The sequence below is a fragment of the Gopherus evgoodei genome, chromosome 12 (assembly GCF_007399415.2).
Source record: "Gopherus evgoodei ecotype Sinaloan lineage chromosome 12, rGopEvg1_v1.p, whole genome shotgun sequence".
Lineage (NCBI taxonomy): Eukaryota > Metazoa > Chordata > Testudines > Testudinidae > Gopherus > Gopherus evgoodei.
Window position 1 is genome coordinate 10548067 of NC_044333.1, and position 24981 is coordinate 10573047.

A 24981-nucleotide genomic window follows, 5' to 3' on the forward strand; every position below is an offset into this window, starting at 1 on the left:
AGGTACAAAAAATAACTGCATTCAAAAATAAAACAATCTAAAACTTTGGAACAGTGGTGGGCAACCTGTGGCCCACGGGCTGAATCTGCTGGCGGACCACCAGACAGTTTGTTTAAATTTGCATGCCCACCCGCAGCTCCCAGTGGCCACAGTTCGCCATTCTCGGCCAATGGGAGCTGTGGGAAGTGGCAGCCAGCATGTCCCTGTGGCCTGTGCCTCTTCCTGCAACTCTCATTGGCCAGGGATGGCGAACTGTGGCCACTGGAAGTTGCAAGTGGCCCGACAGCGGATTACCCTGACAGGTTGCATGTGGCCCACGGTCCGCAGGTTGCCCGTCACTGCATTAGAGCCTACAAGTCCGTTCAGTCCTATTTCTTGTTCAGCAAGTCACTCAGGCAAACAGGTTTGTTTACAATTGCAGGAGATAGTGCTGCTCTCTTCTTGTTTATATCACCTGAAAGTGAGAACAGATGTTCTCATGACACTGTTGTAGCTGGTGTTGCAAGATATTTATGTGCCAGATGTGCTAAAGATTCATATATCCCTTCATGCTTCAACCATCATTCCAGAGGACATGCATCCATGCTGATGACAGGTTCTGCTTGATAATGATCCAAAGCAGTGCAGACTGATTCATGTTCCCTTTCATTATCTGAGTCAGATGCCACCAGCAGAAGGTTGATTTTCTTTTTTGGTGGTTTTGGTTCTGTAGTTTCCATATCGGAGTGTTGCTCTTTTAAGACTTCTGAAAGTATGCTTCACACCTCTCAGATTTTGGAAGACACTTCATATTCTTAAACCTTGGTCGAGTATTATAGCTATCTTTAGAAATCTCACATTGGTACCTTCTTTGCATTTTGTCAAATCTGCAGTGAAATGTGCCCGAACAACATGCACTGGGTCATCATCTGAGACTGTTGTAACATGAAATATATGGCAGACATACTATTCCCCCAAGGAGTTCAGTCAAAATTTAAATAACAGATTATTTGTTAATGATCGTCATCAGCATGGAAGCATGTCCTCTGGAATGGTAGCCGAAGCATGAAGAGACATACGAATGTTTAGCATATATGGCACATAAATATCATGCATTGCCAGCTACAAAAGTGCCATGCGAATGCCTGTTCTCGCTTTCAGGTGACGTAAATAAGAAAAGGGCAGCATTATCTCCTGTAAATGTAAACAAACTTGTTTGTCTTAGCAATTGGCTGAATAAGAAGTCAGACTGAGTGGACTCATAGGTTCTAAAGTTTTACATTGTTTTGTTTTTGAGTGCAGTTATGTAACAAAAAGAAATCTACATTTGTAAGTTGCTCTTTCACAATAAAGAGATTGCATTATGGTACTTGTATGAGGTGAACTGAAAAGTATGATTTCTTTCGTTTATCATTTTTGTAGTGCAAATATTTGTAGTAAAAATAATATAAAGCGAGTACTGTATTCTGTGTTGTAATTTAAATCAACATTTGAAAATATAGAAAAATAAAAAATATTTAATAAATTTCAATTGGTCATTTGGGTTTGTTTTTGTATATGGAAAAACTTCTAATTTGTAGATATAGATTTCCATTCTGTTCAGTGGGAAATGTTTTTAGCAGAGTATTTTACAAGCTAGTGGTGTCATTTATAGACTGTAAATTTGCAAGAGCACTATTTTTAAAAAAAGTTCAAAGGTTTCCATTTTTATAAAAGATTGGACTGGTTAGGCAGTGCTTTAGTTTCTTTCTGTTGTGAACTAGTTTACTTGTGTTGTAGGAATTTTTATAGGGAGAGGATTGCTGTCAGCCATGTAAGCCGAATTCCTGCTCCTGCAGATTAGTTTGTATAGTTCTATTAATCAAAGGTGTTGACAAATACAGTTTTGCAAAATTAATTGCTTAAACAATATACTTTAAGTGCACACACTACCTTTCCACAAACTGCCAGTTGTTAGTCATAAACTTTCTCCAATATTTAATAAGGAAATTTTACAAGCTTGGATTACACATATTTGTTTTACAACAGCGTCTTAAAGTAATTACAGTGGTCTCTGGCCAGGCATTGTGGATCCTTTAGGAAAAATTATGTAGTTTTCATCTTTCTGTTAAAATTCCAGTCTACAAAAATCTAAAGTATAAAATTATCTGAGTAGTATATGTTTCTTGCTTAAAATGTACCCTGCCTACTTAATAATATCTTCAGCAAAATGTCTCAGCTGGTACTCCTGCACAAACTACTATAGAACTATTAATAAGTTTGCCTGATTCAGCTGAAGCTTTGTTTATTTATCAGCATCAACACTATTTTTCCTAATACAGATGGATGTGAACTAACAGAATGAAAACATTGAGGCCCTGTTCCTGGAAAGACTTAAGCACGAGTAGGCCCATTGATTTTAGTGGTATTAGTCTTATGAGCATAAGTCTTTAGAGGAATGGGGAATCTGGTTAAACAATATTTATAGTTTTCAATATGTACTGAGGATTAGAGGTCTTGAGTAGGAAGAGCTTATTTCTGCATAAATGTAGCTCTTGGTGTTTCAACCTTCCTTGCATAGGTTGTGTTTTTAATTTTTGTAGCCTTTTTGAAACATTAAAACAAATTTTATGGATAAAGCTTTCCAGATCCTTTCAGTAATATACTTTTTCTATGTATGTTGTTAGTGATGGTAAATATACTATCACATGCTTCCATACCAAAACAGTACATTTAGACCAAATGTGTGCCACAGTCTAGACAGTGGTCAGGTTCCCTCTTGTAAAGTAGTAGGTGCAAGACACATCTGTGGGATGTCATTGAAATGAAAAATCCTGCAACAGGGCTGTCCGAATGTCAGTGTACACATTTTCTGTGAAATGTAAGACTCCAAAAAGAAGGAAAAGGGCCATTCCACATCAACTCAAACAGTCAAGAGACATAATCGTCCCTCTAAACTTGGGGCAAAACTCCATAACTTGAGCTGGAGTTATGCCTGTATAAGGAGTATTGAATAGGGCACTGGGCTACTAAAAACACTTAATTAGCAAAAACTAGATAATTCAGGGTAAGTTCTCATGGTTCAGGTTCATCTGTCTCTTAGGCAGAAAAGTTAGTTTCAGTCTCTGTCTGTTGCCTCAGTTTTCACCTTGAGAATGGAAATTCATCCCTTAGTACAGAAAATAAACCCATCCAAAACACTTACATCTGCCAAGCAAGAAAGAGCTTTCAAATTTGTCTTCCATGTAATTATCACTCATGTTATATTGCATTAAAAATAAATGACAAAGAAACTTGCCTTTATACCAGCTGATATAAAGAAGCAAAGAATATGCAGCCAGTGGCAGTAGTTATATAACTAACATTTATACAAAATGAAATGCACGACAGAGTTTGTATTTTATCTGTTTTGCAGGCTTTGTGGTAAAATCACAGAATGGCTGCTTTGTAAATCACTGGAGCTGTTAGCTCAGAGCTAGCTTATGCTACACCACTTGAAAGCATTTTGTGCATACATCTCTGCCCCGATATAACGCTGTCCTCGGGAGCCAAAAAATCTTACTGCGTTATAGGTGAAACCGCATTCTATCGAACTTGCTTTGATCCGCCAGAGTGCGCAGCCCCCAGTCCCTCCAGAGCGCTGCTTTACTGCGTTATATCCGAATTCGTGTTATATCGGGTTGCATTATATCAGGGTAGAGGTGTATTCCCTAGTCTAACTACCATATGGACTAGAATGGGGTTTTATATTGCACCCTGAATGGGCCACTAACCCTAAGCTTCTTCCCGTTTCTGTCCCCAAAGAGCAAACCTGATCTTTCCTTTTCAGTATTGAGTATTTGTTAAGGCTCTAATATTTTACTGTTGGGTGAAATACAGTGACAGTTGCTAATACTGCCCAGCACATCTATGCAGTATTGTAGTGCACGAACCCAAATGAATGAGCTACAGCAGGAATATACAGCACCTGTGTTGTCATGGACAGTTTGTGGCTGGCACTGTAAATTTCTCTGTCAAAAAAAGGAAAATATTTGCTAGTAATCACCAAAGGAAGCTTTTGTTTGTTTGGTTTAGTTGGCAGCAGTGTAGTTCCAGATAACTTATTTTAATTGTAGATCATGCATGCTTTGTAAATAACTGAGTGGTCAATTGTAAATGGAACAGATGTTGTTCAGATGAACATTCCTGTCAAAACACTTCTTTCTACTGATCTTTATTATATTTTGAAGTGTAATGTAGGAAAATGAGGCCTGAGTCTATCAATTTGGGCTCAACTAGTTTTCACCTTTATTTATTTTCAGGCAGAACCATTATGACTTAGCATTTCTCATCAAACATATATATAACAGATAATAAAACAGACGAGACAGACCAGGAAGGGGCCCAAGTTTCCAAATTCCAGAGTACTAGGAAGCAGTTCTACACTTCATGATGGTTGCCTCAGTTTCTGCCCCAGTTCTCTCCAACTTGGGTCCTTGTTCCCTTGCTTTTGTATACCTTTCCATGTCACATATTCATTAGCTTTCCTCCAGTCAACCTTATTTATTATTAAACGTACTCAATTATATATTTACCCAAACTTTCATAATTTGTTTTTCATTCTCCATTCTATGTCATTATAAATTGCTAACATAACATCAATAGAACTCAATATTAAACTAATAGAACATAACCCTTGTTGTCAGCAATTTTCTTCATATTCAATATCATAACTCAGTATACCTGGATCATCCTAAAATATTCATTAACATACCCTTAATTTTTTGAGTAGGAAAGTTAAGGAGAACAACATGCCCTAAAAATTATCATATTCTTATCTTTTCCAAACAGGTTTCCAGGGACCCTTTTGCTCAAAGTTTAGCGCTATGCTTTTAAATCATTATGAAGTCTTGTCAGTAATTTTGCCTGTTTGCATTTTGAGGTGCTTTATTCAGTTTAGATCCTAAGTGTTTAACTGTTCCCCCATGAAGGCAAAAGCAGATATATATAAACTCCCAAGGAGTGAGGCTGCAGGACTTCTGCTCAAGAGTTGAGTATATAAGAAAATTCCATACGGGTGGCTGATTTTGGTCTATCTCTCTTTCTTACAGAATGTGAAGTATTACCAGGGCATCCGTACTGCAGTGAGCAGGGTGAAAGAAAGGGGTGAGAAAGCAATTGTTCTAGACATTGGAACTGGCACAGGACTGCTGTCCATGATGGCAGTTACAGCAGGTGCAGACTTCTGCTATGCCATTGAGGTGAGAAATTCCTCATTGACAGTACATATACCTGCTGTTCAAGAGATGGAAGTGGCACAGAGTGCAGGTAGGAGTGTATGCATAGTATGGCTTTTAGGGCTGCAGTCCAGTAGTTCCCTATACAAAATGAGAAGTGTGAGTGCATTAGCCGTTGTGTATCATGTTGTCTGAAGGTAGCTTTTATAATATAATCTATAGGATTGTGGGTGGAGGAAGTAGACCATATGGAAAGAGCCTTTATGACAATGTATAGAAATTAGTTTTAATTTTCTCAAGATGGACAGTTTCTTTTCTAAACTTGACAGAAAAATCTTAGTTAGAATAGTTGGACATGAGTTTCTTGTACTGTATTTTCTGTATTCCTTGTGACTGATATGTGGCATGGAGAAGTTTTAATGAATGTTGTTCAGAAAAATGCTAGTACTCTTAAACCACATTGTGGCTTTTCTTAAGTTTCATTTTCTCTTGGACCAGGAGTTCTCAAGATTTTTCATTTTGTGCACCACATCTTAATAGAGAGACTGCTATATGTACCATTTCCCCATCTATTTGTGATTGCATAGAACGTAAGAATGGCCACACTGGGTCAGACCAGTGGTCCATCCACACCAGTATCCAGTCTCCCAACAGTGGCCAGTGCCAGATGTTTCAGAGGGAATGAACAGAACAGGGCAATTATCCAGGGATCCATCCCCGGTCGTACAGTCCCAGCTTCTGGCAATCAGAGGTTTAGGGACAGCCAGAGCACAGGGTTGTGTTCCTGACCATCTTGGTTAATAACCATTGATGGACCTATACTCCATAAACTTACCTAATTCTTTTTTGAATGCAGTTATACTTTTGGCCTTCACAACATCTCTTGGCAATGAGTTCTGTGGGTTGACTGTGTTTTGTGTGAAGAAGAACATTCTTATGTTTGTTTTTAAATGCTGCCTATTAATTTCAGTGAGTGACCCCTGATTCTCATGTTTTGTGAACCAATAAACACTTCCTTATTCATTTTCTCCACACTATTCATGAGTTTATAGACCTGTCATATTCTCTTAGTCATCTCTTTTCCAAACTGAAAAGTCCCAATCTTTTTAATCTCTCCTCATGTGGAAGCTGTTCCATACCCTTAATCGTTTTTGTTGTCCTGTTCTGTACCTTTACCAATTATAATAAATCTCTTTTGAGGTGCAGTGACCAGAACTTCAGCAGTATTCAAGGTGTAGGCGTACCATGGATTTATATAAAGGCTCAAACTAAATGTATACTCCAAAATAAAAAACAAAAAACAGCAGGAGGACCAAAACCAAAGTAAACGAGGCGGTTAGAGACAAAAAGACATCCTTTAAAAGCTGGAAGTCAAATGCTTCCAACCACATGACCAGGAGGGTGATAGCGACTGTGAAATGCTCAGGGAGATTAGAGGCTATAAAAATAAAAAATAAATAATAATGGGGGATTTCAGCTATCCCCATATTGACTGAGTACATGTCACCTCAGGATGGGATGCATAGATAAAGTTTCTTGACACCTTAAATGTCTGCTTCTTGGAGCAGCTAGTCCTGGAAGCCATAAGAGGAGAGGCAATTCTTGATTTAGTCCTAAGTGGAGCATAGGTTCTGTTCCAAGAGGTGAATATAGCTTGACCAATTGGTAACAGTGACCATAATATAATTAAATGTAACCTCCTTGTTGCAGGGAAAACACCACAGCAGCCCAGCACTATAGCATTTAATTTCAGAAAGGGGAACTACATAAAAATTAGGAAGTAGGTTAAACAGAAGTTAAAAGGTACAATGCCAAAAGTGAAATCCCTGCAAGTTGCATGGAAGCTTTTTAAAGACTCTATAATAGAGGCTCAACTTAAATGTATACCCCCAAATTAAAAAACATAGAGAATCAAAAAAATGTCACCTTGGCTAACCAACAAAGTAAAAGAAGCAGTGAGAGACAAAAAGGCATCCTTTAAAAAGTAGAAGTTAAATTCTAGTGAGGAAAATAGAAAGGAACATTAAACTCTGGCAAGTGAAGTGTAACAATATAATTAGGAAGGCCAAAAAAGAATTTGAAGAACAGCTAGCTAAAGACTCAAAAAGTAATAGCAAAAACATTTTTTAAGTACATCAGAAGCTGGAAGCCTGCTAAACAACCAGTGAGACCACTGGACGATCAAGATGCTAAAGGAGCACTCAAGGGCACTGCAATAAGGCCATTGCAGAGAAACTCAATGAATTCTTTGCATCAATCTTCACAGCTGAGGATGTGAGGGAGATTCCCCAAGCTGAGCTATTCTTTTTAGGTGACAAATCTGAGGAATTGTCCCAGATTGAGGTGTCATTAGAGGAGGTTTTGGAACAAATTGATAAACTAAACAGTAATAAGTCTCCAGGGCCAGATGGTATTCCCCCAAGAGTTCTGAAGGAACTCAAATGTGAAATTGCAGAACTACTAACTTTAGTCTGTAACCTATCATTTATATCAGCTTCTGTACCAAATGACTGGAGCATAGCTAATGTGACACCAGTTTAAAAAAAAAAAATGAAAAAAGAGGTGTTCCCGGCAATTACAGGCCAGCAAGCATGCCTTCAGTATGGGAAAATTGATTGAAACTATAGTGAAGAACAGAATTGTCAGACACATAGATAAATATTATTTGTTGGGGAAGAGTCAACATGGTTTTTGTAATGGGAAATCATGCCTCACCAATCTACTAGAATTCTTTGAGGGGGGTTAACAAACATGTGGAAAAGGGGGATCCAGTGGGTATAGTGTACTTAGATTTTCAGAAAGCCTTTGACAGGGTCCCTCACCAAAGGCACTTAAGCAAAGTAAGCTGTCATGGGATAAGAGGGAAAGTCCTCTCATGGATAAGTAACTGGTTAAAAGATAGGAAACAAAGGGTAGGAATGGTCAGTTTTCAGAATGCAGAGAGGTAAATAATGGTGTCCCCCAGGGGTCTGTACTGGGCCCTGTCCTATGCAAGATATTCATAAATGATCTGGAAAAAAGGTTAAACAGTGAGGTGGAAAAAATTGCAGATGACACAAAACTACTCAAGATAGTTAAGTCCCAGGCCGAATGCAAACAGCTACAAAAGGATCTCACAAAACTGGGTGAGTGGGCAACAAAATGGCAGATGAAATTCAGTGTTGATAAATGCAAAGTAATTCACATTGGAAAACATAATCCCAACTATACATATAAAATGATTGAGTCTGAATTAGTTGTTACCACTCAAAAAAGAGATCTTGTAGTCATTGTGGATAGTTCTCTGAAAACATCCACTCAGTGTGCAGCGGCAGTCAAAAAAGCGAACAGAATGTTGGGAATCATTAAATAAGGAATAGATAACAAGACAGAAAATACCATATTGCCTCTATATAAATCCAGGGTATACGCACACATGAATAGTGCATGCAGATGTGGTCGCCCCATCTCAAAAGATATATTGGAATTGGAAAAGATTCAGAAAAGGGCAACAAAAATTATTAGAGGTATGGAATGGCTTCTGTATGAGGAGAGATTAATAAGACTGGGACTTTTCAGCTTGGAAAAGAGATGACTAAGGCAGGATATGATTGAGGGCTATAAAATCACGACTGGTGTGGAGAAAGTCAGTTAGGAAGTGTTATTTACTCATAATACATTAACTAGGGGACACTAAATGAAATTAATAGGCAGAAGGTTTAAAACAAACAAAAAAGTATTTTTTTCACACAACGCACCAGTCTGTGGAACTCTTTGTCAGAGGACGTTGTGAAGGCCAAGACTATAACAGGGTTCAAAAAAGAACTAGATACATTTATGGAGAATAGTTCCATCGATGGCTATTAGCCAGGATGGGCAGGGATATGTCCCTAGCCTCTGTTTGCCAGAAGCTGGGAATGGGAAATAGGGGATGGATCACTTGATGATTACCTGTTCTGTTCATTCCCTCTGGGGCACCTGGCATTGGCCACTGTCAGAAGACAGGATACTGGGCTAGATGGACCTTTCATCTGACCCAGTATGGCTCGTCTTATGTTCTTAACATATTTAATGTCTCTTTATGCAAGTTAGCAGCTGGAAACACCATGTAACCAGCCAGCTCTTCACAGATCACTCATGGCCTGCAACCCACAATTTGGGAATAGTGCTCAGTAATTTTAAGTAGCTCCAAAAGTTTTGCATTTGCTTAATGTAATTTAGCAGCAGGAGCAGCCCTTTTAGTTTGTTTAATGTCGTATACTAGGCACACATTAACCTGCTCTGAAAATGATGGATCAGATCCAAAACTGATGACTAATCCTAACAATTGGGTTCTACAGCGAGACCAGATATTTAAAAGTTCCCAGTACAAAATCTTTTACAGTATAGAAATTAGTTATAAAGATTGATACTGTTGTTTTAAAACATTCTCTGTGTGTATTAAGCACATTCATTTTTAGCTCAGTGATATGCTGCAGCTGCTGTTTTTTCCATCCCTGTCTTCACGCTTACATTCTGGCAGGAATAAAAGAAAAAGTTCCCATGGCAGCTGTAGATATGGAGAGCAGTGTATTTTGCCACTGTTAACACTGTTACTAGGTGCAAATTTTAACAAGATCGACATCTTTGTTTTAGTGTCAGTCTTACTTTGGTTCCCAGTTCAGATAGGTCTTGGGGAGGTCTCGTGAGGAATTTCTCATTTGTAAGCTGAAGTTTATTTTAGATGTTGTTTACAGTTTCTCGACACAGCTTCCTCACACTTTTGAAAGCTTATAAAAGTTTGCGTGACTGCCACAGTGGAGATAACTTACACTGTGGGTTTTTCATACAGGGGACATTCACTCCTCTACAGAGAGGCAGTGCAAGGCATGTGAACTTCTGATGTCCCACTTCCACCCTGTTTTGAAGGTGTAAATGGTGCATAGGATTCGTGCTGCTACTGTGCATGGTGGTGAATTTTACCCTTAGAAAATAATACTCCCACAATGTACTACACTTTCACAGGACTAAGTATGGTTAAAATAAAGGATTTTCTTTAACAAGGTTTAGTTAATAGACTCATTTTGTGGTGGTAATTAAATACTGATGTTAATCCTATAAACATATTGCATTCTTGATATAATTTCAAGGTCTTCACACCTATGGCTATTGCTGCAGTGAAAATAGTGGAGAAAAATGGCTTTAGTGACAAGATCAAGGTAATCAACAAGCACTCCACTGAAGTCACAGTTGGGCCAGGTGAGAAGAACACAAATAATAAAACCAAATGTTAACTAAAGTACTTCAAAACTGCCAGGAGACACTCTGTTTAACTTTTTAAAATTTAGCTTAATTTAAAAAAAAAATGCATTTAATCTGGAATATGTTCTGGAAACCTGAAATACAAAGCAGAACTTTTTCATTTGAATTGTGTGACCCTTGAAGAGAAATCACTGACTGTAATGTTTAAGCAGCCCAATGGATATATGAACATCACTATAGAAATGAGCTTTTGCATGATTTATACTCTGTGCTACACCTTGTAGGAGGGTCATACAATCTCTGAGATAACACAGGCTGTCATTGTATTAACTTATTTTTTTAGATGGAGACATGCAGTGTCGTGCAAACATCCTGATAACAGAACTATTTGATACAGAGCTGATAGGAGAAGGGGCTTTGCCATCCTATGAACATGCCCACAAATATCTTGTACAGGTAAGAAAATGGTTGTAGATAGTGTGCTGAATTAATCCCGGTGTAATTCCTTTGTCTTCTGTGGTGTTGCATGAGGATTGAATTTGGCCTGGTATGTTATGTTACTGAACCAATCAGCTGCATTAATTTCTAAGTAGGTAAATAATTTGTCACAAATATTTGTCATTTATTTTGAGTCATTATTTTTCTCCCCTGTACTCATTGCAATTGTAAGTTTTATATTGATGATTATATTTTAGAGATTATTTGCCTTCAAAAGTTAAGGTAGATCTGATACCTTCGGTATGAGACTAAAGATATAAATATAGTTGAAGCTTGGCACCAATGTCTGTTGTTTTAGACATAGAATAGCAATAGTATTTACTTTACAAAAATTAGCTCATTAAGCCTCGCAGCACCCCTGTGTAGGGTTGCCAACTTTGGTTGGATGAATTCCTGGAGATTTCATCACATGACAATAATAATCTTTAATTCCTGGAGTCTCCCAGAAGAGTTGGGAACCCTACTCCTGTGAAGTAGGGCTGTGCGTTAGTTCTGTGTTACAGGTGGGGAGGCAGACAGAAAACTGAAGGCCAAGACTCCAAAAGGAAGGTTTCAGAAGGAAATAATAAGAGTTTAAGAAATCCTGGCTACCAATCCTGTGCTTAGTCCACCTTTTCCCTTACATTGGACTACATTTCAAAATAAGTTTTATTTTATTTTCCTTGCATATTAGTAACTTAGCTTTGTTGAATGCATTTACTCTTTGTTTTTAAATGCTTAGGAAGGATGTGAGGCAGTGCCGCACAGGGCAAGAGTATATGCCCAGTTAGTGGAATCGAAAAGAATGTGGTCCTGGAACAAGCTATTTCCTGTTCACGTCCAAGCAGAAGATGATGAGAAAATTATTGTCTTCCCTTCAGAAATAGAGAACTGTCCTGGTGTTACTTCTGTCTATGATATCCAGCTAAACCAGGTGCCTCGGAGTGACTTCACTATCCTCAGCGATGTTGTGACTATGTTCAGGTGAGTGACAGACTTAGTAGTAATAAAAATAAATAAAATCTTTTGTTACACCTTCCAAAAACCCCCGGATTTTTCAGCTGAAGTAGCTGATGGCAAGCAAAGTTTGGGGTGAGCTGACATTCAACATTTGAATAATACTTAGGTGACATTTTTGATAAGCCATTTTATTTTCTTTCTGTTGCTGAAATTTATTGTATGGTTTGATTTTAGTGTAATGATTTTTACAGCTTTTAAACTGTCTCAGTCCCATTTATATAATGTTACTTAAACCCTCCTCTCCCCATATTTATTCTTCTACTTGCTGCATTTCCCAACACAAACACTCTTAAGGTTGCATAACTATCTGAATATATGTCATTTAAAATATATTTGAGTACAGCTGATGCTTCTCTGTGCAGTGTGGATTTCAGTAAGCAAGTAAACAGCTCCTCAACCTATTACACAGCGAATTTGGAGCCTATAAAATCTGGCATGGCACAAGTGATCCTCTCCTGGTGGGATGTTGATATGGACCCCTCTGGGATGATAAAATGTACTATGGCACCATACTGGATACAACCCACCTCTAATGATGTCCAGGTAAGGTCTTGGTAAATTTCCACCATCTAATTAATTATTTTAAATAAAGGCTGTCACGGAGTTCCCGGGCGATGCTCTGGAACTGCTCCCTACAAAGCCAGTCAGGACTCTGGTGAGGTCTCCTCTCTGTGAGCAGACTGTTTTCAGGGCAAGAAGTTCACATGACTTCCACCTTCCTGGATCTGACCTTTGGAGCATTCAGCATCCTCTGCCCCTCCGTGTGCTTCCCACAGCTAGTCTGACCCGGCGGGGTCCTGGGGAAGCCACAGGGTCCTGCATCCCCACTTTGCAGTCAGATGTGACTCTTAGCCAGCCAGTAAAACATAGGTTTATTAGATGACAGGAACGTGGTCTAAAACAGAGCTTGTAGGTACAGAGAACAGGACCCTCCATCCTAGGGGTGGGGCAGCGAGCCAGACACCCACGTCTGCACTCACTCCTCGTCCCCAGCTAGCTGGCAACTGACTCAGAAGACTGAGCCAGAGACTAGAACTGGGATAACTTCTCTTTGGGCCAAACTGGAGTATTTGTTGTTGAATGAAGATCACTTTTAATCACTTACAAACAAATACCTGGGTTTTTATTGTTCAAACCTTTCTAGTGGAGAGATCATTGGATGCAGTGTGTATATTTTCTTCCAAATGAGGAGCCAGTTCTTCAGGGTGAGAATGTGTATCTGACTGCATACCGTGATGAGTATTCCGTGTGGTATAAGCTCCAGAAGGCCAGGTAACTATAGATGTGAGGGAGAGGAGCTGGTGCCCAAACTAATGACATGAAGTTATGGATCTGTGCTGCTGCCTAAAAGCTTGGGTATTTGGGGGAAGGATGCAGGCAAGAAACTATAGTCATTACTTACTTCACCAGGTCTCATAGTGGAGGGTTGAAGGTGTAGGTTCCTCGCTACCATCATAGATTTCCTATTTATGTATAGCAATATCACTTAAATTGTGGTGTAGGGTAAACATGCTAGCAAATAACTGAAAGCCACTTGGTGGGACTGGAGTAGAAAAATGTGCGCTAGAGCACAATTTGAGCTTCTAAAGGACCCTGCCTTGTCTCTGGTACTTAGTATGCCTGTCTTCAGTGTTCTGTAACAGAGGAACAAGAGTGTCCTTGGACACTTCTCAACTCCTAACAGGACCCTGTGTAGCTCAATCATTCAAACAGTAATGAATGTGGAGAAGTCCTATGGCCTCTGTCTTATAGGAGGTCACACTAGATGATCACAGTTGTTCCTTCTGACCGTATAATTTATCGTTCTTACAATAAGAGTAGAATGTCAAGTAAATCATGAAGAAAACATGAAAACAGCTAATGTGTCAGTCCCACACAATTTGGCAAGACCACCAACCTCATGGTAAAGATGGAGGAACTCACTCAGTATTTAAGTCATAATGACAACAGGGGACAACATTTTTAAAAACAGATGCCTAAAGGTAGACTTCTTTGTCCATATTTAGGCACCTAAACTAGCAGCCTGTGTTTTTTCACAAGTTCTGAGCACCTGGTCTCTTCCATAGAAGTCAACATGATGCTCCTTCTTTTAAAAATGAAGGCTGGTTAAAAGCTTGATCACATTGGATGCAAAAATATAGAGACAGATTAAAAAATCCTCAGGAAAGCATGATTAGTAAACTGCCATCTGTAATCTGTATTTCATATGTTCATTGGTTAGCACACACACACATTTGCTGATTTGGAGCAGCATATAACTTGATATTCCAGTCAGTGTTTTTCATGAGAAACAATATCTTTTATTGGACCAGCTTCTGTTGATGAGAGAGACAAGCTTTTGAACTTACACAGAGCTGTAAGCTTGAAAGCTTGTCTCTCTCACCAGTTAAAGGTATTACCTCATCCACCATGTCTTTCTAATATCCTGGGACTGACACAGCTACAACAAAACTGCATACAAGGTTTTTCATATTCTGTTTTAGAAATGAAGAGGACAAAAAAGATGCCTATGTTGGGAGTCCTCTTTGTAGCTGTCAGGCTCATCTACTTTGGAACAGGCCACGCTTTGGAGAGCTGAATGATCAGAATCGAACAAACCAGTACATCCAGGCTCTGATGACAGTGAGTGAGGTTCTTCCACCACTCATGGTGATATCAACTCTTTCTCTCTCCACCAGGGTGTCCATGTGCATCTTTCCACTCCAATAGATTACTACTGCGTGGTTCATGTTCCTTTCCAAAGGGAGTATGTGCTAGGTTTGTCCTTAATGAACACTGCATTTTGTCTAAGCTAGAAATACTAAATCAGTCTTAGTCATGAAATATATAGTATCAAATTATTTTGAACTGCAGATATCCACAAGCCTTATAAATGCGAACCCATTCTAGTTCTGTAATTTATTTATGAAGGAGTCCCTGCTATTGAGAGTAGTCACTGAGAGACACAGACAGTCTTTTAGTAACTGCAAGAGGAAACTAAAACATGAGTTTTGTACATGTGTGATGAGTGAGTTGTAAGTTCTCTGCAACCTACTTTGGGGGTGATATAAACATTTCTGGTACTCCCCTGTTAAAATCTTACATTCTGAATTTCTGCTTGGAAAAAAGTCTTGCAGATGATATTTTCTATCATAGAAATTCTGTCTGAAATAAGAATAATGCTTACAACTTGTCTTATTTTCTGCAGGTGCTGGAAAAAGACAGTATTTGCCTCTGCATCAGTGACGGTAGCCTGCTTCCTCTGCTGGCTCAGTATCTTGGAGCAGAGCAGGTATAATACTTCACTGTTTCCAGTTGGTTTTTCTGGTCTTTGTTTTTTAGACAGATGTTTTCAGCCCTCTGGAACATTTCATTGTTACTTTTTAGTAATATTCAGGTCCAGTCCACTAGATCAGCAGTGGAGGTGAACTTCAGCTGTATGCGACAGCCAAACTCTAGATTATACAGCAGGAGCAGCTGCCATTTTTTGTTACTTATAACCCAAACTGTAGCCAAAGACTCCAGCTGTGTCCTGCGCTTCCTCATTGGTTCCTTTCTGAATTACCTGTCTTGCTGTTAATGTTCATTTCACTGTGAGAAGAGTAGGTAACTTTCTCCTTTTGTTGCTACCGTTGCTATGCTATTCTGGGGTGGGATTAGGTTTATTCTCTAGTGAGAAATGGAGTGACTGTAACTGTGAGACACACCCAGTATTTTATGTACCTACATGTTGCACATCGATTCCCCTTCCCTCACCCAGTTCCTCTCCCCAGCCACAGTTAGGCTGTTGTGATGCCGCTAGTTTCGTTTTCTGATGGGGTCATTCAAATTAAAACATACTTCACTCTGAGACTGAATAGCTGGGAATTTATGTCGTTCCTGGGCACATCTCATCACCCCAAGGTATGAGTTTCTTATACTATTTGCTAGGTGATCCATTTGTGATAGCCACCTCTGTGTGGACTGAGGCCAAAACCATTTCTCTCACTCCTTTTTTTTAAGGGTTTTTTTTAATTAAGCTTTTTAATACCTTCACTAATCTGTAAGTATGAGAGTGAATTAGTGGCAAAAAATAGATAATGCAGCTCTGTAGAGTTGATAATTGAGCAGTGTTTAAGAAATACACATCTACAGTGTAAGTATAAAAAGGCGGTGCATAATAAAACTGCAGAGTTCCTTTTCAGTCGCAACAATATAGTTCCCACTGTATCACCCTACTTGACAGTACTTGAGATTTTGAAAGGTTAAGTTCTAGTCTAGTGACAAGCCTAAGCCTAAGCAAAACCATGTGATATCCTATTCCAGTGACTCTTCAATAAACTAACTAGCTCATGATTCCAAAACACCAAGATTGCTGGCACTTTTCCTAGCAACTGTTGAAATTAACTTAGTTAAATTGTTTGTAATCAACATCAAGGATGATGACCCAAAAATGAACAGTGATTAATTTCAGTCTCTAAGGTAGTTTCTGAAAATTGTGCTCCAAAAAGTAATCCCCTGACTGAGGAAGGGAACGTTCCCTCTTCAGTAGTACTTTGGTTTCTCTAGTTAACACATATTGAACACTTGGGTTTGTCCTAGGTGCTCAGATATTCTCACAGCTGCATGCTATTGCTAATTGATGCCTAAATAAACAATCATAAAAGATGCAGTGAGAGAGAAAGTATTCAACATTGTTTTGCCATTTAGGCACAGATCTCTGGCAAAAGAAGCCCTTCAGCAGGCGAATGCAAGTATTTTGCTTTTGTCCGGCAGAAAAATGATGGCTGCACTACTCAGTGAATTAAGTGACTGGCAACCATTTGCCATGACTTCTCAAAGCCCAAATTACACACGATATGGTCTTATATGCACATAGCTTCATTTGTGACTCATGCTTGGCTGACAACAGGCTGGTGTGTGACTGCTGCACCTGTCTTCCATTTGTGAGAAACTCATCTTGGTGTTCTGGAGGCTTATAGCAAGGGTCTTCTGAGGGGTAGAAGTGTACAGTTGTGTGTCTTCTTCAGTCATGATGAATAATGGAAGCAGTGGTATAACTGTGGAGGATTCAGGTGGCAATTTCATCCAGATTTGATTTGCAGAGTGAAGTAAAGTTGTCCTTTGGGCATGGCAGGTGGGTGGGTATATGCTTCATTTCCTTTGAAATACTTAAACATATGAAAAGATCTCCGCAGTGCACCAGACTTGGAGAACGCTTATAGCTTAATAACAAGCTCTAAAGAAATAAAAATATAGAAAAATGTTGACTAAGTCTAGACTGGGTGCCCATGAGTCAAAAGGTGTGTATGCTGTAATGCATTTCAGAGGTATTTCCAACTAGTACAGTAGGATCACAGTAAGCCACACTCAAGGAGTGAGACCCAGTGGGGGTGGAGCACTGGCATTATGGCCAGTTGTAAGTGCCCTACCCCGTTTCACATGGTCATTAAATACTGGAGTGGGACCAGGAGTTGACATAATGACACATCTTTTGTCCCACAGGGAGTGTGATCTGTCCTTCCTAACCCCAGCTGTAATAGAATCTTGGTAATTTGTGCTTCAATAAACTGCAAATACTGAAATCTGTGTAGTGTGAATATTTGGATTTGCAATTAACCAGAGTTTGGATTAATGAGGTTCTGTTGCAATTTAATTTTAAGAAAATAAGATGAATTTGCCTGTGTTCCACAGTCAAATTTTGTTCATTTTAATGCTGTTCAAGCAAAGTTTAACTTGTAGTTCTGCAGTGATCTTATTTTGTAGAGACAATGTGACAAAGAAAAGTGAAACATGTATTGCCATCATGAGCTAAAAATGAGCATGTGTAGTTCACTTGGATATTTATGAGCATGCCACAAAAACATAACGCTGAATATGTATGAAGTCATTTTAATGCATTTTGAGTGTTTAAGCCAGTATGATTGATTGTACAGTATTCTCTCTAGGTGTTTACAGTAGAGAACTCTGCAGTATCCCATTGTCTCATGGAGAAAGTGAGTAGTTAATCCTTTTACTTCACAGTCTCATGAAGTCCAGCACACAAGGCATGCCAGATAAATAACGATGGTCATGGGTGCATCAGCAATCCAGGGATGAAATCCACTCCAACATATTTGATCATCCAATTTGACAAGACTTCCTTGGAAAAATTGTGTAATATACGAAAGTAGCATCAATCGTTTGATTCTGTTGAATTTGGCTTCAGATTTTCTAGTAGTCAGTGTTCAAAATGTCCCTTTACTGTAGAAACTGTGAGAATAAAATTGTCAGGTATTAAAAAACTGACATACTGAGCAAAAGATGTGTCTAACTGACCATCTTTTTCCTCCATCCCCCTCACTCGAAATCTGTCCTCCAGAACCAAATAATGTGTTTGGCAGCAGTATCATTGATACTTTGGAGCTAGTCCATCTGTAGCTGTGAGAGGTCAGATGGTGTACAAAGAATCACCTGGTGAGGTGACTGGACTCATCATGATATCCACAATGCTCTAATGAGGTCACAGTATGCAATTAATGTCCTTGACTCTGCAAAAGGGTGAGTGCCTCCTTAGAGGTGATAAGCGCCCTCTGTTCTGATTGATTCTAATGGGCGTGGAGTGTATTCAGCATCTCACAGAATCGGGTGCACTACTGTATTAGGAGATGAGGCAGTATGGTCCAGTGAATTGAGAGATGGGTTTCTGTTCCCAGCTCTGATGCTGGCTTGCTGTGTGACCTGGGCAAGTCACTTTCTCTGTTTCTTTTTCTGTAAAATGTGGCTATTAGCATCTGCTTTTGAAAAGGGCTTTGATGTATACGGAGGACTATTAATCCATGCATTCTGTACTCCATGTTCCAACGCACAGTCAACCTGTGGAACTCTTTGCCAGACGATGTTGGGAAGGCCAAGACTATAATAGGGTTCAAAAACGAACTAGATAAAATCATGGAGGATAGAGCCATCAATGGCTATTAGCCAGGATGGGCAGGGATGGTGTCTTTAGCCTCTGTTTACCAGAAGCTGGGAATGGGCGACAGGATGGATCATTTGATGATTACTTGTTCTGTTCATTCCCTCTGTGACACCTGCATTGGCCACTGTGGGAAGACAGGATATTGGATGGACCTTTGGTCTGACCCAGTATGGCTGTTCTCATGGCTAAGAGAATTCAGGTGATGTCAGTAAGTCTAAACATTTATATAGTTGATTTATTGACCTCTGATATCTGATACTTAGGTTCCTTTAATAATAAAGCAGATTAGTAGCATCTCATATGTATTGCAGTATGTTTGTGGTATATATGGAAAGAGCTGTTGATATTCACATAAGCTCTTCAAGGTTGTGAGGCACTATAAGGAAGAGAAATTTGGGGATAATGTCGTCTCTGTACTGAGGTTTGTGCCTGTGACTCCAGTTAACACTGGGACCATTGGAATTGCTATATTGGATCCAACCCCCTTACTCCAGTGTCCTGCCTCTGACATTGGCCAGCACCAGATGCTTCAAAGTAAGGTGCAAAAAACCCTACAGTCGGGAGTTGGAGGATAATCTGACCCCATACGAAGATCTCATCCTAATTACTAATAGAGATTGATTTAATCCATGAAGCATTGATATGGTCCTCAACCCTACCTAGTATCTCCTTGCTGACTCAGATCCTGAGAAATGTAAATCTCCAACTTTGTGAAAAACATAGGAAACCATTCACATTTGCAAAGTTTCCAGACTGCAGTGTTTGTGTTAAAGAAATATAGTTTTCTGTGGTGGTGCCTAGGTATGGGATTCTCATCCTTTGAGGATAGGACAAGAAGCAAGGGGTTTAAATTGCAGCAAAGGAGCTTTAGGTTGGACATTAGGAAAAACTTCCTGTCAGGGTTGTTAAGCACTGGAATAAATTGCCTAGGGAGGTTGTGGAATCTCCATCATTGGAGATTTTTAAGAGCAGGTTAGACAAACACCTCAGGAATGGTCTAGAAAATACTGTGCAGGGGACTGGACTAGATGACCTCTCAAGGTCCCTTCCAGTCCTATGATTCCAACTTTAAAAATGAGAAACTAATGGTGATGCCAAGATGTAGCGTTCTGGTAACAAAATACAGTTCTGATCATTAAACAAATGTGTGTATATGTATAGATACATATAAAAATGACAGTGTGGTAGACATATAGTGATTCTTCTGTTAACAGCAGGAAGTCTCCAACATAAACATATGCCACACAAACAGAACACTTACTGAAGCTTGGTGCAGTGTTGTCTATTGACTCCTGTCTTAGTGAAATATCAGGTATAGGCAATGACAAAGGCCAGATAACTGATGTGATATATCAGTGGTTTGATCTAGTGTGGCATAGTTTTTACTTAAATTTTAATCACTCATGCCCAGAAACAAGGTATCTGTAAATGTTTCATTACTTAACTAAAATAAAATTTATTTATATTTCAAAAGTATTTTCCCTTGTGAATATTAAATAAAGGTTTTCAGTATTCTGGTATTTGTTTACTGAAGGCTAACATGGTGAGAAGAACCACTAATTAGTTTGGGTTTATGAATTTACCTTCCAGATTGTGGTTTCCATCTTCAGAACATTGTTTAAAATAGTAGCTTATTCTAAAGTCAAAATATGAAACACTCAAAGTTGTACTAAAAGAATAAGTATAAATGACTTACTTTTCTCTTTAAGATATTTAAAGCCAACCATGTAGGAGATAAAATTAAAATAATAGAGAAACGTCCTGAATTACTGACTGCTTCTGATTTGGAAGATAAAAAGGTAAGTAACACTTCCCCTGTTTTGGCACTAAAAACACTTATAATAAACAGACTGAAAAGTACCTTTCCTTTCTGTTGCAGCGTTTCCCAAACTTTTTTGGCCACAGAATACTTTAGCCTATTACAGAACACTTATAATATTATTTTGTAATCGTTTGTTTTTCAAGTAAAAAATTGCGTTATTTACGCTCAAATATATTTTATTTTATAAAACAAAGCAACAATACAATTTAAAATAACTTGAACTAACAATTTCTAACTGGAAAGTGAATATAAAGTAGTACAAAAATCAAGTGCAAGAGTCTTTCATGGAACATCTATTCACATCGTGCAGAACACCAGTGTTCTGCAGAACTCGGTTTAGGAAACGCTGTTCTATTGGGATAGAATAGCTCCAATGAATTTTGTTAAAGCCAAAGCTGTCTGTCCATTCTCTTCATGTCTGTAGTGTAACAGTGAGTAGATAGTCTAGATTCTGTCCCACTGGAAAATAAACGAGGCCTGGTCTTCACTCATATCCCTTCAGAATGTATCTGCAAAGATCATTTTCCTAACCTGTTGTTTTCACTATGCCATGCCCACTTCAAGTCCCTCTACTGGTTCCCCCTTGTCCTTTGCCTCAAACTTAAGCTACTTGTCTTCATTTTCAAGACCCTTCATGGCCTATCCCCACTTTACCTATCCTCTGTTATTCACTGTTGTGAAAAGTTGACTCCTGCCTCTGATTGGCCCATGACGCCAGCCTCCATCACTCACTTGTTACATTTCTAAACAAGCACCTTTGTATTTTCTCCCACGCTGCCTCTCATTTTTGGAAGGAGCTTCCTGTAAACACCTGCAACGTTACCTCATCCCCCTTCAGAACCCTCCTTTAAAATTTTCCGTTGCCATGATGACCACAAAAAACTTGACACTGGTTAAGCGACTGATGTGCTGAGACCACTGCCTCTCATGCTGACCAGTAATGTCTCATGGTTTCCTTGTGGTTCTCCACCTGTCAGTATCCATCATCATCATCTTGTGTTTTATACATAAGTTTTAAGGAACCAGCTCTTTGTTCTGTGTTTGTACAGGATCTAGCACAATGGAATCCTGATCCATGAGCAGGGCTCCTAGATGTATGGTTATACTGACTGTTGCTTAGTGTGCTGATTTATTTTTAATCACAAGAGTTGTACAACCAACCCCTAGCACGGTCGTAGTTTTACTGGTATAAAGATACATTATACTTGCATGAGAATAAGCTATACTGGTATTAGCACATCTGATTCAGTAGAATGGCATTCACACTAGGAGATAAGTTAAAGCCAAAGTGGCACAACTTTTATATGTGGATGAGCTCTACGTGGAACAGTAAAATGTCCTGAACCCAGGGTCAAAGACCGAATATCTAGAAGTGTTGGTTGCTCACATTCTTATTGGAATTCAGTTACAAAACTCTTCACATCTAATCATAATTAAATTTGCCTCACACTTAGTATTATAGGAAAATACCTTTGTTTGCCAGTGAATTCTAAAAAAACAGATACACTTGTCTAGTCTGCAATATAGAATATGCAGCAGAAAAAGGGAGCCTCACTTTTGGATGGCTTTACATACTAACATTGCAATATGACAAGCTAGGAGTTCTGTAAATTGCTTGCTTATTTGAGTCTTTATTCTTTTTTTAAAATGCCTTTGCCTTTCCTTTTTGTCAAGGTCTCAGTCCTCATTGGAGAACCGTTTTTCACTACAAGCCTGTTACCATGGCACAACCTATATTTTCTGTATGCTAGGACAGCTGTGGCAGCCCACCTCACAGATGGTGTCACTGTCCTGCCACAGTCTGCTTCCCTTTACATGATGGTCGTGGAGTTCAAGGTGAGATGGTTGAAATTATGCAGTTTATATTTACACAGTCAAAACAGAGGCAAATTGGCTCTCCTCAACAGAGTTTTACATCTCAGGTTTATCATAGCTGAGCACCTTGTATTTTCAGCATCACAACAGAGCAAAATGAGAGCAATTTGTCATCTCAGGTTGAAGGCAGTGTGTTGTCCTTTCAGTCCTTAAAGACCTGAACTTATTTTTTATTGGAAGAACAAATTAAGTTTTTAGCAGTCTGCATGGCATACACTGTTTTACACATTCATTCGGTGCTGTGCTTCAGAGGGTTAAAAGCACTTCAGGATGGAAGGCTGCATTTTTTTTAAGTCAAATCAGCAACTGAAAGACTGCTATTTTTTTCATTGCCTCTGCACAGCAGAAACCAAGATCCTGTCACTTTGAAACTAAAGTTGTTTTTTTTTTTTACAATCAAATGGTGTGAATATTTTTAAATTGATCTGTAGAGTGAAGAGAAACTATTGGAATTAAAATTGTTTTGCCAATAAGTGCTGTGTTCTGAAAAATTGTAAGTTTAAACTATAAATGACACTTTTCAGTTATAAGACTGGGCAGAGTACAGCAACTTATAGTAATTTTTAATGTTAAGTTTGCAACATTTTAGTGGAAGGGTGAATCTCAACCTTTTCATATCATGGGCCACATCTTAATAATTATCTTATGTACTAGCTCCTTTCCCATTTCAATTTTAGGAATCATAGGTGTTGCTTGTAACCACAATAAGGTTTTAAAAGAACTCAGAGAAAAGTGACTTCTTTTTCAAGTTGATCAAATGAGGAAATGCATGATCATCATGTGGGTTTGCTTTACAGTAGACCAGAGGAAGGATGGTCCAGGTTTTTGCACTTACCTAGGACTTGGGAGACCTGGGATTAGTCCCTGTTTTACAGCACATATGTATTTACCTCCCTGTAAATCTCTAGCCAAACTTGCCTATCACTCATAGTGAGGATAGAAAAGCCATTCAGACAAAGACGTCTGTAGTTCATTAAAAATGTATAGTGTCTTTTGTATGTATAAATAATCTGTATTGATCCTTAATCTTTCCATAGCTGCCTTTGTCTCCATCATATAAAAAGTTTCTTATTCTGAGGAAAGACAAGCTGTTGAGAGCTGTTTAGTGTGTCATATCAAATATAGTGTGTTATAAAACATAACATAACAAAACATTAATGTGTTGCACTCTCACAAAACAGAACAATAGATAAATGAGTTTTCTTCCGTTAAGAAAAAGGTGCACAGTAGAACATTGCAGACTTAGGGTTATATCTTCCTTTGTTACACACAAGCGCACACAACTCCCTTTGCTGGCAGTGGCAGTTAAATACATACCTAGTGCAGGATGGTCTCCTTAAGCTTCTTGTACACTCATCTTCATATCCAGCCATTTGATGTTTAGCTCTTCCTCCTGAGAACAAATCCATGAAGGGCAGGTCCATGTAACCAGTATTGTTAAGCTGTCTGCTTTGGAAACACAAGTCTGTTTTTGATAAAACAAAGTATGTCAAGCAGCAAATTTTGTTTTGGTAATCAACTAATACTGTAAATATTCCTTGGATATTTTTTCATGTACAATGAAACCCATGATGTTAGAATATTTACTTGGTTTAGAATTCTGTATCTGCGTGGCTTTAAAATAGACATGGCCTAAATTTTCCAAAATGACTAGTGATTTTGGGTGCCTTAATTTTTGGATGCCCAGCTCAAGACTTATTGAAAAGGCCTGATTCTCACAAAGTGATGAGCGCCTACCCTCTGAAAGTTGGGCCCTTGTATGATGTGTCAAGTTGAACACTTGAAAACTGAAGCACCAACAATCACAGTCACTTATGAAAATTTAAGCTGCTTTGAATAAATTTCATTGTACAAGAAAGCACTGTAATTTAACGAATCTTATGGTGCTAAAGATAGTGGTGGGGTTCTTCTCCCCTCCCTCAGAGAGTGTGCTGATTTTGGCCTTTTCTTCCTGCAGCTTGAATGAATGGAGAGCAGAAACCATTTGTTCTACAGGCCTTTCTTTGATCAGTTTTTATATAAAATATAACCTAAGTGATGACTGCAGTTAAAGAAAAGGTTAAGCATAAATTTCTTAATCCTTGACACTGTTGAATAACCCTAGAAGATCCACAGCATCTAAAGGCCAAAAGAGAAATGTCATAAAAGGGGGGATATTCACCACCGTTCTAGAGAATTGCACTAAATTATTTGTTCCACTTATCGATCTAAATCCTTTCAAATGTACTAAAGGTTATTGGATAGAAGGCTGGTTAGAGATGCTTCATAATTACCCTAGCTTTTGATGCATTCAGCATAATTTAGAACAGTCTTTATCTGGCTCATGGCATAATTGTGACCTTCTGTGTAAAGTAGAAATTCAGTGAACAAGACCTGGTGTGAGCAGAAACATTGAGCTAGCTCTTTACAGCAATAAATGGGAATAAAATGAGTTTTTCTGAAACTGGTGAGTTTGCTCCTCCACTAAAGATTGGCAC

General features: G+C 38.7%; 1 protein-coding gene across 6 annotated transcripts in view; it reads left to right on the forward strand.

The window, feature by feature from the left end:
* PRMT7 (protein arginine methyltransferase 7) overlaps positions 1 to 24981 on the forward strand; it is a 44178-nt gene that overhangs the window by 10545 nt on the left and 8652 nt on the right. For 5 of the 6 annotated variants that reach the window (XM_030581630.1, XM_030581628.1, XM_030581629.1 and 2 more), the window contains 11 exons: positions 5049 to 5198; positions 10283 to 10391; positions 10738 to 10850; positions 11614 to 11855; positions 12254 to 12434; positions 13036 to 13163; positions 14375 to 14513; positions 15079 to 15162; positions 17798 to 17845; positions 20517 to 20606; positions 22304 to 22465. In XM_030581630.1, the coding sequence (XP_030437490.1) occupies positions 5049 to 5198; positions 10283 to 10391; positions 10738 to 10850; positions 11614 to 11855; positions 12254 to 12434; positions 13036 to 13163; positions 14375 to 14513; positions 15079 to 15162; positions 17798 to 17845; positions 20517 to 20606; positions 22304 to 22465 (1446 nt within the window). The remainder of the gene's footprint in view (positions 1 to 5048; positions 5199 to 10282; positions 10392 to 10737; positions 10851 to 11613; positions 11856 to 12253; positions 12435 to 13035; positions 13164 to 14374; positions 14514 to 15078; positions 15163 to 17797; positions 17846 to 20516; positions 20607 to 22303; positions 22466 to 24981) is intronic. The other variant, XM_030581627.1, reaches the window with a different exon arrangement.